Source organism: Calonectris borealis, chromosome 7 (assembly GCF_964195595.1).
Source record: "Calonectris borealis chromosome 7, bCalBor7.hap1.2, whole genome shotgun sequence".
NCBI classification, from domain to species: domain Eukaryota; kingdom Metazoa; phylum Chordata; class Aves; order Procellariiformes; family Procellariidae; genus Calonectris; species Calonectris borealis.
In genome coordinates, this window is record NC_134318.1 from 44,089,617 (window position 1) to 44,103,333 (window position 13,717).

Genomic DNA, 13,717 nt, shown 5'->3' on the forward strand with positions numbered 1-13,717 from the left:
AGAGATGCCTTAATACATACATTTTAGATTTTTCAGACTTCCCATAAGCCTCTAAATTCACGTACAAGCGTTTTCTTACAGGTGTGAAAAGCTGCAGAGCACTTGGCCTCCCGAGGTCCCTCCCACCTGGAATTACCCTGTCCTTCAAAGATGGTGACGCCTGCCCTTGTCATCCGGACAAGCAATTTCAGGTTTCCAAAGGGAACGGTGGAAGTCACCTCCGGGCCCGGCATCCCAGCCCCTCTGCTCCCCCACAAGGTTGCTCTGTAATGCTCTGTTTGGGGTCATTCCCTGTATTCGGAAAACGTATTTTCTTGTACGTGTTCTTAGTTATTGCTAATTGTACCAATAATCTTGAACGTGTACAAATATTTCCAGTGTGAGTACATTTCCTCAATCTCGTGTATTCCAAACAAACGGCGATGGAGTTTAAACACCTCCGCTAAGGATCAGCCCGGACCGAAACCGCCCCTTCGGCGTCTGCTCTGCCCCAGGGGCGTCTGCGGTGCCTTCCTCAGAGGTTTTGCTTTCTGCTGCATCGATTCACCGGCAGAGCAACCCCGGGAGCGCCACGGGACGTGCTCCGAACCCTGACGCCGTCCCGTGCTGCGAACGCAGCCGAGGGTGGGCCAACGTCCCTCTGGTCCGGGCTATGGGCCCGGCCCTCCCGTCTTCCCCTCGCGACGCGTCCGCCTTGGGTCCCAGCAGCCCGCGCTGCGCTGTGTGACGATGTATCCCGTGGGTACATGATGACGTCGCTCCGGTGACGAATGCCCGGACCGGGGTATCCGCTTCTCAGCGGGACTCCTGTCCGGCCAGGCCAGCCGGGGCTGCACCCGCCGCTGTGTCTCCGGCGCCCACCCTGCCCGGCGCCCGCCGGCCGCGGCTCCCCCCGGCGCGGGCCCAGCCGGGCTGTGAAGGACGCGGCCCCGTCCCGCCGGCGGGGGGAGCGCGGAGCGCGGCCGGGGGCTGCGGAGGGCCGGGGGGCCCGGGGGCGGCAAGGGGCGGGGCGACCAGGGCCCGCCCCCGTCTGGCCCCGCCCCCCGCCAGGCTGGGGCCTGCGCGCCGCGCGGCCGCCAGGGGGCGGGCGGGGCCGGCCCGCTGCGCCCGCCCCGCCCCGCCCCGCCCCGCCCCGCCCGGCACACGTGCGCGGCAGCCCCGCCCGCGGAGCAGGGGGCGCTGGGCCGCCCGCAGCCGCGGGGGCGGTGCCCTGACGTCACGCACCTACGGCAGCGGCGGCCGCGGGGCGCCCGCACCGTGAGGTCATCGCGCGGCGCGGCCCGGCCCGGCCCCAGCGGCCGCCGCCGGCGGGGGAGGGGCGCGGCGGCGGGCGGCGGCGGCAGCATGGCCGAGGCGGCGGCGGAGGCGGGGGCGCCGTCGCCGCGGGTGGGCGCGTGGCTGCCGGTGCTGGTGGAGCAGATGGTGAACGACACGCTGGTGGTCACGCTGAGCTGCGGGGAGCGCCGCTTCACCGGCGTCCTGCTCGACTGCACCAAGAAGTACGGGCGGCGGCGGGGGGGACCGGGACCGCGCGGGGGGGGGCGGCCTGCGCCGGGCCGGGCCGGGCCGGGCGGGGGGGAGCGCGGCGGGAGGAGCGGGGCTGGCCCGGGGCGCCGCGGCCCGACGGCCCGCCCGGGGTCGGAGGCCCCGCGCTGCCCCCACCGCCGGCGGCGCTCGCCCTTTGTTCGCCCGGCCCGGCCCGGCGGGAACAAAGCGGCCCGGGGTCGCCTGCGGGCGGGAGCGGGGCCCGGCCGGGGCGGGGGTGGCGGTGCCGGTACCGTCCCGCTGCCGCCGGGGCCCGCGGCGGGGCCGGTGCGTGGGAGGCCGGGCCGCCCGCGGGCGGCGGGCCCGTCCGTGCGAACGGCGCGGCTTCGCCGTGGCCCCGCCGGGTCTCGGCCTGGAGGGAGCGGCCCCTGCCCCCGCCGCCCTCCCGGCCCCGGTCCCGCCGGCCGGCTGCCGCGGCTGCCCGCTCCCCGCGCTGCGGGAGCCCGCCGACCTTGCGCCGCGACAGCGGCCGCGTCGCCTGGCCGCCCGCGGGAGGGGGCAGGGGCTCTGCCGGCAGCGTCGCCCTCCGGTGTCTCGTTTCGCCGTGGCACCGCGGCCCCCGCGGCCCCGTCCTCCGCCGCGGCTCGGCTGCGCGGGCGTGCGGCTCCGGCGCTGAGGAGGCCGAGACCCCCTCTGGGGCGGCGGGGGCATTCCTCTAAGGCAGGGCACGGGGGGCTGGCCTTCTGCAGGGCCGGGGGGACGCTCACGCAGCGGATGCTTTATTTCCAGGCGATGCTAACTTCTAGCGCCTGGTTAAACGCACTGGTGGTGGGTACGGCTGTCCTGGGACCGAGGCGCCGAAGCTTCTCTGAGCTGTCTCGAAGTTAAGAAGAGGGCTTTGGTTTCTGTCTGCTCGATAAATGAATTGTCGGGTTAGTGCTGGGTAGGAGTAAGCCAGCTTCACCTCTGTAATTCTTCTCAGAAGATGTATGAAGCAAGACTGCTGCACTTAATTTTCATGGTTTATTTAGTTTCACATGGCTATCCCAGAAAATTGGAGCCAGATTTTCAAAAGTATTCAGGCATCTAACTCTATTAAGAGTCTATAAACCCTGCCTGGTGTCTAGTTCCAGCCAAAACAGTGAGCGGGAGGCATCTCCTCAGTCAGTTCAAAAAGCCAGCTGTTTCTATCTTTTCACATTCCAGTTGTCTTCCTCATTAGCGACAACACACACTTTTTAATGTGGTTTTTTTTTCCCCCTAACCTTTCCCCATGATTTTTTTCTTCTTTCTTCCCCGCTCTACCCCCAGTGGATCCAAGAAGCGGCCAGATGGGTGTTTCCCCCCAGGCTTTAAGGTGCTTCCGGAGCCCGTCGCTGCCCCGGCCCTGTCGCTAGTGATGCTGATCTCTGCTGGGGTGGGAGGGCGGCAGACGGCCCGCCGTCGCCTGAGCGGTGGAGTTGTCTCCGAGGGTTGGTGCTCGTTCCGCTGCCATCCCGTAGACCGGGAGACCTGCGGCATGACCTTCCTGACTTGAAGTGGAACGGGGAGGGCAGAAAGAAGGCATTTTGTTGATGTGTTTAAACTCATGAGGAGGATAGCTGCCCCCATCTCTTCCCACCCCCAGAGTAGTTATTGTCTCTAATGATCAGGCTTGTCTGTGGCGAAAGTGGGCCTTTGGAGGGGCCCGCCTGCCCCCAAGGTTACACAGGGGTGGGATTGCTGCCCCCTCTCGTCACCTTAAAAGAGGCTAAAATCTTTGAGTGGGCCCGTTGGTGGTCCTAGCCCATTGGTACGGTAGTGCTGCTTCAGGTAGAGAAATGGGAGGAAAAGCAGTCTGGCTTCTGGGTGCCACCTGGCACTGCATTTTAAATCGTCTCTTTAGGGCTGCGATGGAGTGGGAGCACATCCCGCCTGTCTCTCCAGGAGCCTTGGGTAGAGATCTCAGCCTCCACGAGTCTCTCGCAGCACTGGAAGGAAAGCCTCTCCCCCTCTCCCCGTGGGGCCGGAGGCCCAGGCGGTGGGCCAGGAGGTCTCCCCCCTTCGGGCGTTGCACAGAACTTGAACACAGAGCAACTGCTGGGGCTGCATCCCATCTGTGGTGGTCCTGAGCGCTGGCTGGCCTGTGATGACCATAGTAAGCCTGTGACATGGTGGCCAACACGTGGCTGGAGAGCCGTGGCCTCTGATCATGCCTGGTCAAGAGGAAGGAAGTGTTGTATGTGAGGCGAGTGCCTGGCTCCTGGTGGACCTTAGTGACCTTGGGTAAGCATGGGGAATAGGCTGAAAGCACCTTCTCCTGCAGCGACCCTAAATTTGGGATGCGGAGAGAAGAAGAGGTCTTGCCCATCACATTAACAGCAGACTACAGGAGTCGGTCTGATAGTGGTTGGAAGGTAAAGGTTGAGATGTGTCCCAAAGGCAGGAGGAATTTGTCAGCTTGGTGCTGAACTTTGAAGGCGCCAAAACTAGTCCAAAACAGAGACGTGGCAAAAGCGTTTTCCCTCCTGCTCCCCGTTGCCATGCTGATGGAGAGAGGCGTCTCGCTGGCCTGCGCCCTGTGCGGGAGTTACTGCGCGCTCTGTGCCTGTGCCCCCGGGCAGCAGTCGATGCCGTGCGGGCAGAGCCGCCCCCCCGCAGAGGGGGGGCCGTGCAGGATGGTGGGACAGGACTAGCAGGAGACAAGCGACCTGAATGGGTTGTTTTACCTGTACAGAAAGAGGGGAGAACCCCAAAAGAAAGAGAGGGAAAGCCTGCATGGTAGCTCCTCAGCTTTCTTTTATGTTTTAAACTGTTTTTAGCATTACATAGAGGATGAATCTGTTTTATTTCTCCTAAAATGTAGCGGGGACGTGGGGAGCTAGGCAGGAGGCAAGCCTGCGACCCCGAGCACCCAGGAGATCCCTCTCCATCCAGGTCCCACCGTCGGACTCCCGTTATTTTAGCTGCGAAGAAGCAGGCGCAGGTTTGAACCCGAAACCGCCTGCCCGGGTTTGCGGGGGCTCGGCCCGCAGGCAGCCTGCATGGGAAGGGGAGTGGCTGCGGGCAGGAGCCTGCCTGCCTGCCTCCAGCCTGCCCGCTCCCCTGCGCAGCGGGGTGCCTCAGCCTACCTTCTCCCCTCTGCCTTTGGGAACAGTGGGACGTAGTTAAAAATACATGCCTGACTTTTCCAATAGCCATGGAATTATTTGAAGAAAAAAATAGTTATTGGCTTCCTACAGGCATCCCCTTTTGACCACAGCCTAGAGAGTGCGTGCAGCAAGTACCAGTACTTATTATCGAGTGACTGGCGGTTACTTTGTTTTAATAAATTCACTCCTCTAGACAGTAAGCTACATAGCATCCATGCTCATGAGATTTAAATGCGTTTTGACTGCAGTTAAAGTGTTTTTGGTAACATGACTTGGCAATTTTGTTCAATTGAACTTATAATTAGTTGTTTTTTAATTATGCATTAGTATAAACAGGAGGACGATGTCTTCAGTTCCAAGCAGAGGTTGGATTGTGGCAACTTAGTCCATTTAGCTACGTCTGGTCCAGAAAGGAGGATTATAAGCATGGTGAAATCACATTCTGCAATGTTTCCTGGTGCTTGTAATACCTGCACATGCACTTATGCCCCTAACCCACCTTCATCTTCGTTGAATGGGTTTAGATAGCAGAATCAATAGTGACATTAAGTAGCTAGAAATACATTAACTATACCCAGATTTGTGCAAAAAAGTCTGGGTGATGTAGGGAAAGCTAGTGAAATTGATATTTCTCCTTGTGGTAAAAGTGAGCTTCTCCTGGAAAGTGAAGTGTGTCAGATGAAACGTTTCTTGTTCTGCAGTGGGTGGAAAGACACCGGAGCTAAATCCTCTTACAAGGAGCTGTGCCTGCGTAGAAGGCGGCTTCAGGCTGGGTGAGGGGGGCGGCAGCGGGCGGAGCACTGGGGGCTGAGGGCACGGTCCCTGGCGAGCGATCTCCAAGGGCAGGACTTAATCACTTTTAGTTGGTCTTCCTGCAGCTGAAGGAGCCTGAAGGAGCTCGGCCTTCCAGTGCATCCCCTTAAGGAGTACATAGTGGGGAGGGATAGAGAAACTGAAAGCAGCCTTCAGTGATGGTGGTTGGTTGGTCATGCCGAACAGGCGCTGCTGGTGCCTGCGATGCGGTGACGAGATATGAGATACCTGTGCGTGGCCTCCCTGGAGCTGTTTTCCCTCCCCTGTGCCTGGGAAGTAGGGATGGGGTGCACATCGCCGCGTGGCGGGGCAGGCAGGTGGGTAAGACGGCAGAACTCTTCTTGCCTCTGCCGAGAACTGGCGTGGCAGGCAGACTGGAAAAGGGATGATTCCTCAGCAAAACTGATTTCTTAGCCTTTAGAGGCACTTGCAGTATGAATGAAAAGAGCTAGAGGCCCCTCGGGAGCAAGCGCATCCGTCACCCATGCGCCCTTGCTGTGGCAGCGTGCCGGGGCACCCATGCGGTTACCTCGCGGCAGGCAGGGGCACCGGGTTCCTGGTGTCCTGGCTGGAGCCGGAGGCGCCGCTGGAGGAGCTGCAGGGGCTGTAATGTACCACGGCTGCCCTTGCTGTCTGCCCATAAGAGCGCCTGGTCCGGGGAGCACGGCTGCCGTGGGAGGTGCTGGGTGCCCTGCCGAAGCTCCCTGAGGCAGGGATGCTTGTGAGCGCCGGCAGGGAAAGGAGGGAGCCTGTGCGCTCCCGCCGCGCTGCCTCTGCACCATGGGAGCTCCAGTACAGGAAGGCATGTCAGGCCGGCAGCTGGGGTCCCAAGCCCAGAACAGGAAGGACTTAGCCGCTTAAGTCAGCACACCAACCTGCGTATTTTACAATTCCCGGCACCCTGTGCTGTGGCCGTGCAGAGCGCGGCTCTCCCCGGCGCTGTTGGATGCCATGGCGGGATGCAGGATGCAGTGGTGGGCTGCCCACCCCAGAGCCAGCGTAGGAGCAGTCGTGCCGCACCACTGTGCTGCAGCAGGATTTGCAGAGCTCGTCTGTCGCTGCCCGGGCATGGCCCTCCCTGGCAGCGCTGCTACCTGGGCATGCGGAAGCCACTGCTGTCGAAAATGAATCTTAAGCTGCTTTGTTGTTCAGCCCGGCAGTTTGTGTAATCCCTTGGACAAGGCAGGTGGTATATTTTCTCTCAGACCACTGGTGCTGCTGCATCTTTGGGCTGAAAAACTACTGAAGCGATGCCCTGGCACAGGGTGGTGGCTGATTCTGGGTGAGGAGTCCCTGCTGCGGGGGGCTCTTCCAGATGGCTTGGGCTTTTTTCCTTGTATTTTTGTAGCAAGTCTAAAATAGCAGGACCCTGGCCTAAAAGGCTTCTGGTTAAAACGGCTTAACAGCCATTGCGCTTCTCTGAAGCGCTTGTCACGAGCTGCCCGCGCGGTGCAGGCCTGCTCCCTGCTGTCCCCGCCGGCCTGCGCCCCTCCCCAGCCGGAGCGGGAGGGCTGCCGAGGGCCCACGGCTGCCCCCAGTCCCACTGCGGTCCGGGTTAGCCTTAGTCGAGGGCCAAGCGATGGCAGCAGGGCACAGGTACCTGAGCACAGGCACGCTCGCTTCTTGCCCCGCTGCGCTCCCCAGGGAGGGCATTGACCCACGTGCTGCCGTGAGGCTGGGGTCTGCGGGAGCACGTTCCTGTGGCGAGGTGGGCTGTTTCAAACCTAGCAGGGTTACAACGTGCTCATACGTTAACTTTGCTAGCATAAATCATCCCGTGAAGTTACCCTTCGAGCGCTTTGCTCCTGCCAAGCGAGAAGCTTCGTGCCACACAGGATCCTCGGGAAGGATTTGTGGATTTGACGGGCCTGCCTGCACCTTTGCCTGCTCGGAGCCAGACTGTGGAAAGCAGACAGGATGAGGGCTTGCCTGCAGGAGCAGAGAGAGCTGGGCTTGTCTCCATGCGAGGAACAGAAAACTTGTACAGTTTTCTGGTGTGACCGAATTAGACAATCTCATTGCATGAAATAACCAAAATTTATAGCCAGAGCTTCGGAAATGATATCATTTTCAGTTGTTTTATGAATGATGCTGACATCTTTGGCTGTACAAACTGTACTTGCTTTCTTGGTTGTCATTTGAAAGACACCTACATTCTCAGTTGTCTCTGTTTAAAAAAAAAAAACCTCTTGGAACAAAAACATTTTGTTCCAAATTGTGCAGTTTCAACAGCGTAATCCTCTTGACTCACTAGCATTCGAACTCTGAGCTTCCCAGTTAAACTAAGCTGTCATCTAAACAGCAAGGTCTTGCACTCTTGGTCTTTGAATAATGGGAGAAGACTTTTCAGAGTCCAGATAACTCAGTGGTTCTTTTTATTTCAGAGAAGGGAGGTGACTTGGTACCAGAATCAGAGTAATTCCTGCTTGCTTAGTTTATGCAAGCTTTATTTTTAAACTTGGTGGGAGTCTTCATGGAAATCAGGTGAGAGACATACAGTCTGTAGTTGTCTGAGAAAAGGAGAATGAAGCCAGTGGATTAGAGCATATTAGATGGGATCCATGTTCCCCATTCTCCTGTGATCTGCTTAAAAAGCCCCACTCTTTTTGTCTCTAATCTCAGGCGGTGCGTGACCTTTGGTAACGCTGCTTTCTGCTGGTGCTCCTGGGAAGGAGACACCTCCTCGCCTGTGCCTGGTGAGGGGGAGTGAGGTTTTTAGGGTCCGTCCCGCAGCAAAGCGATGCGGCCTGAGGGCAGGGCTGGGGAAGGCGCTGGGAGCCCGGGTGCCTGGAGGGAGGGGGGAGGCTCCTCTCCATCGGCGAACCTGCGGTGGTGACTTTGTGCTTCCCTTGATAAGGGGATGTGTGACTGAGTGGATGCCTTCAACTTCTCTTCAGTGCCCTTCTGCGTAACGGTTGCCAAAGTCCTCCTCTGTAACACCACCAAGAAATTCCTCTCTTGCTAGAAATTCCTCCTTCCTTTCTTGGAAGGAAAACGATGGCTAGCGAGGAGGGGAATGGGGGAATGTAGCATCCTAAACGAAAACTAGTATTTGATCTGTGACTGTTCCCCATCTCTTTGTGGCTTCTTTGTGGCTCACCCATATAGCATTTTGTTATTATTAAAAAAGCTGAAACACCTCACTGGTGGTGTACTCTCTGGAAAAGTATCTCTGGAAAGCCAAGGCAGCGAGCACTGCCCATTCTGACTGGATGTTTCAGGGCAAATATTTGTCCAAGTGCTGTGTTAGCATAATATTTCTAATGTCAGGCCAAGGGCATAAATTCTGGTGCAGAAACCCAGAGACATGAATCGTAGTTGTGTGTTTCAGTGTTTCAGTGGATTTGCTTTTGCCAATATCTGTGCAAGATATTGTACAGAGACTTTGGTAGCCTGTAATGAGACTTAGCATTGAACAATAGTACATCATCATTCTTAATCCTGCTATTCTGAAGTAGTAGTGTATTGCTTATTTTAACAAATAAAGTCATACGTGGAAAGACTGGGGGCAGAGGAGCAGAGATGTGTGGACCTGTGGCTTGAACATGCAAGTTGTACATCCGAGTCAGGTTGTTCAGGTTTTGAATAAGAAGCTGAAAAATCAGCCGTGCAAGTACAGTGTGAAGAAAGGAAGTTTAATAGCTCCCAGAAGGCTTGCATAATCTGTACCACAGTCCCCCTCGTGGCTTTACCAGCCTATTGATAAAATAAACTGCTTTGCGTGATAAAACTTAAAACTTCTTAGAGCAAAACTCTGTGCAAAGGGTTCATGGAAATAGAGATTTTGATCTCCGTGCCTTTTCTTGCAGAAGAGTAGGACACCTTTCCTAAATTTTGAAATGCTGTTATTTTCTTCAGTGGCAGAATTGGCTGCCTTGTCTTAAAAGTCGAGGGAAAACGTTGTGTTCTTAATATGTGGAAGTTGTGGGGTTTTGCTTTTTGCTTTTGTTTGGTTTTGTTTGTTTGCTCTTTTAAAAAAGAAACTAGCATGTTTGTTACACACAGTCCTCCCAGAGAAGTGCCTTTCAAGCATCCTGACTCTCTGTCTTTTTCCCTCCCTGTCCTTCTCGCCCCATTTTAGATCCGGATTGTTTTGTCTCCCGTCCTCCTTTCCCAAGCACGAGGACCCTCCTGCTGACGCTTGCGCTAACGGAGTTGCTGACGGTGGAGATGCTGTGCAGGGCGAGACGGAGCCACAGCCCGCTGGGGAGAAGCCTCCCAAAGGAAACGGTGATGAGCAAGTACCCCCGCTCCTGCCTCCCCCGCCGCCTGGCAGCCTTCCTCCTTACCCCCCCTACTTCGAGGGAGCTCCCTTTCCTCGTCCGCTATGGCTACGGCACACGTACAACCAGTGGGTTCCTCAGCCGCCGCCACGGACTATAAAGAGGACGAGGAGGCGTTTGTCACGGAATAGAGACCCAGGAAGGCTTATCATGAGCACTATCAGGCTGCGGCCAAGACAGGTGCTCTGTGAGAAGTGTAAAAACACTCTGAACCCTGAGGATGCGAACACAGCTAGGCAGAATGCTAAAACCAGGAGGAAGCTGAGCATTCAGGACAAAGAGCAGAAAAAGCACAGTGACTCCGACTACACGGAGAAAAGGAACAAAAGAGAAAAGAGAGAGGATGACAAATTTTCTGGGGAACTAGTACATCGAACACCGGTTATAAAAATATCCTACAGTACTCCACAAGGGAAAGGCGAAGTTGTAAAAATCCCTTCCCGGGTTCATGGCTCAGTCAAACCGTTTTGTCCAGAGCGAATATTGCAGAACGGAGGGGAGGACCAAGAGGAGACTAGAGACTCTGAACGGTGTCGAGAAACCAAATGTTTAATGGACAAGTCAGCAAGCAGCCAGCTTGCTTCCATTCCAAAACTGAAGCTCACGCGGCCCGTGCATTCCAGTGCGGATGTCCCACCCCCAAAGATACGGCTGAAGCCCCATCGCATAAATGATGGTCAGAGTGTTTCCATTTATAAGGCAGAACTTATTGACGAAATAAATGTCCTTCAGAACAGCAGGGAGTCCAATCCTGGCGCATTTTACAATGATGAATCCACAGACAGAAGTTTAGCTGAGGTATCTTCAGGAAGTTCATGTGAAGATGAGGACTTTAAAAGATTTCCCCAAGGTAAAGATGGACATGATAACTTGGCTTTCCTTATGAATTACCGTAAAAGAAAAGCAGATTCTTCTAGCTTATCGGTGTGTAGTAATGACAGTCTAGATGAATCCAAGTCTTCTAGTTCAGAAGTAACATCACCAGAACTGTGTGACTTTTTGCCTGGTGATGATGCATCTGTCTCTTCATCTTCAAAAGATGAGCGTAAAATTGTGCCACCACTAACAGTTAGACTGCATACCCAAAGTGTGTCCAAATGTGTCACAGAAGATGGAAGAACTGTTTCAGTGGGGGATATTGTTTGGGGTAAAATTCATGGTTTTCCATGGTGGCCAGCACGTGTTCTTGACATAAACCTTAGCCAGAAGGAAAACGGGGAACCTTCGTGGCGAGAAGCTAAAGTATCATGGTTTGGTTCTCCAACGACTTCATTCTTATCTGTTTCAAAACTCTCTCCTTTCTCTGAATTTTTCAAACTGAGATTTAATCGCAAGAAGAAAGGAATGTATCGGAAAGCTATCACAGAAGCTGCAAAGGCAGTAGAGCATCTGACTCCAGAAATAAGAGATCTCTTAACACAGTTTGAGACATAACTTTGCCTCCAGTGTCAGGTGAGTGCTTGCTGGACTAATGCTTCCTGTGAAAAACCTCCTTGTTTTTTAACCTACGTTCCACTGTTTGCATTTGTTTTTCCTTAAAAGCTGAGGTGGACAATTGTTAAACTTAAATGCCTGGCTGTTGGTGGTGGTAATTTCAGAGGTGATGAGAGCCTTTAGTTCCAAACGTTTGGGGGGTCCATGGGAATTGGAGCCCCTGCTCCGATTCAGGGGAGAGTACAAAGCAGTTGGCATCGGGAGGAAGCAAGCATCGCTTGCTCAAAGAGCTAATAAAATTGTAGTCATCTGTCAGCGCCGTTTACAGCTAGGATGTGGCGAGTATTGAGGATACTTCATTTGCATCAAAACTAATCCTCTGTGGTTGGAGGACTAATAGCTCCCAGACTTTAAGTTTCTTTGAAATATCTCTTAGTTCAAAAAACTAAAACTCTTCTTGGGATCGAGGCTATATTTATCATATCTAGATACTGATGCCCAGCAGTTACCCATGACAGTTAAAGGGCCCTTGGAGGCCCTTTGCTCCCCTGCAGTTTCTGTGACCCCTCTGGTATTGATTTCTTACGAAGACACTTTCTTTATGGCTCTTCAAAATGATTGTACCAAAAACTGTCTTTAACTGGGGAACAATATTTCAACATTTCTCACAGCACTTGGGGTTTGGCTTGTGTCTGAAATGTTGGGGCGTTGCTGGGGAACGGCCTGTATCATCAAATTAAATTATTTTGGGCTTTACCTGGAACCTCTTTGTTTGAGGACCTAAGGTGGGAACATAAACATGGGAGCTGATTCTCTGTAATGCCTCCACGTTTTGCTTTTACTGGTTGCAAGCATGGAGGGAGATGGGACTCCCTTTCTCATCAAACAGTCAAAACTTTGCCCAGGATGAAAATTTGGTACCTAAAAATACAGGATGTGGTGTGACAGGGAATAGAAATACCATCTGTAATTTCAGTTGATGCTGCCTACTACACTGCCCTCAGTGAAATCCATGGGAAAACTCCAGCAACTTGAATAAGATCTAGAATTGTTTCACGACCTTCCAGTCATCACTATCTGGATAAGACCTCGTCTGTGATACTGTTAAACGAGGGGAGGGATTAACTTTTTGTCTGAAAAACATAACTAACCATTAGAGTGAGTCTTGTTGTCAAAGGTCTTGCTTTATACACTGTGGTTCATTATGTTGTCACCTAAATTTTTCTGCTCTTTTTTGTGCTAGAAGGACTGTGTGTACACAAGCAGCTACTACTCTTGCTGTAGACTGTCTGTTCTTCTCTAAGCTATTTTAATGCAGTGGGACTATGATGGTCAGTGCTCATGTAAATCCTGAGGGGGGAAAAAGGATTTTTTTTTGTACCCTCTGTCATGGGACTTCACCACTTGCTTGAGTGTGATGAAGGGCTTGATTTGCTTGAGTTATTATTCCATCCCAGCAAGCCTGGCTGGAGTAAATAATCAGAGCGTGGCATATTCATCCTGTGTGCTCAAGGTGTCTGGACGACTGGACACTCGAGCAAGTAAAAATGTGTAACTGCAGCAGCAGCAGCATTTAAGCTTCATCCTTGATCTTGGCCCTTCAAATGCTGCTTAACTCTAGCTAAAGACTTTATTATATCAAGAGCATTTGGGTTGGACCCAAATTCCTATTAGCTAGATCTGGACTATAAATAAACCTGATGCTTAGAATACGCCATCCTCACCAATGAAACAATCATGGTCAAAATCCATCGCTCCTGTACGAACAGTGCTCTATTTAAAGGAGCAGCAAAGCTTCATCCTTCTTCTGAACTGTCTTCACTGTGTTTGTATGTGCAGTTTGGGACAGCTTTAGCAGAACAGATGTCGTCACCGTTACTGACAGCTGCCTTTGCTGTTGTGAGCTCTGGGTGGGCTGGTATGCCACATCTGGTGGCTTCTGGGGAGGAGAAGGGGCAGGGTGAAGAAGCACCTAATGCTTCAGATCAGTCACATTGGCCATGCCAATCAGTCCGCGCGGAGTAGGAAAGTGCGTGGCTAAGAGGAGCTCAAAGTCCAGACCTGGAAGTCAAAATGGGAGGATATTTGCCCAATCACGTGTTAGCCTGAGGAAAATGCTACCTGTTCTCACCAGTAGGACCACTGCAGATGTGGTGCTAACAGTAAGACCCGGCCATGAGATGGGGGGTGAAAGGCTGTAGGGCAAGGCCTCAAGGAGGAAAAGAAGCACTTGCTCTGGAGGAGACCTGAATTATTGCAGACACGGTGGGCATCTGAGCTATAGGTACAGAGCAGAAGGGGTGGAGCAGGTCTGTAAGCTGGGGGAAAGAACAAAATGTTGAGAATGATAAGAAGAAGTTGATGGGATGGTCTGGATTAGGCTAGATCCTTCCTTCCTTCGGTACTCTTCAGCCAAGCCTCTCCATGTATATATCGGTATATAGATAGATTTAACACGTATTGCCATTTCATTGGCCTCCTTCAGCTGGCTTTCTACGGATGATTTTCTGCCTTACATGTGTCTAAGGTGAGCTGCCCGCCCAGTCTGCCTGTCTGGCAATGGTATAATAG

At 53.9% G+C, this 13,717-nt stretch overlaps 1 protein-coding gene across 5 annotated transcripts in view; it reads left to right on the forward strand.

The window, feature by feature from the left end:
* The first annotated feature begins 1,328 nt into the window (after positions 1-1,328).
* Positions 1,329-13,717, forward strand: part of PWWP2B (PWWP domain containing 2B) — a 65,626-nt gene continuing 53,237 nt past the window's right edge. For 3 of the 5 annotated variants that reach the window (XM_075155318.1, XM_075155319.1, XM_075155317.1), the window contains exons 1-2: positions 1,329-1,499; positions 9,511-11,164. In XM_075155318.1, the coding sequence (XP_075011419.1) occupies positions 1,345-1,499; positions 9,511-11,146 (1,791 nt within the window). In that variant the 5' untranslated portion in view covers positions 1,329-1,344 and the 3' untranslated portion in view covers positions 11,147-11,164. Of the gene's footprint in view, positions 1,500-3,053; positions 3,751-9,510; positions 11,165-13,717 lie in introns of those variants that run through there. The other 2 variants (XM_075155321.1, XM_075155320.1) reach the window with 2 other exon arrangements.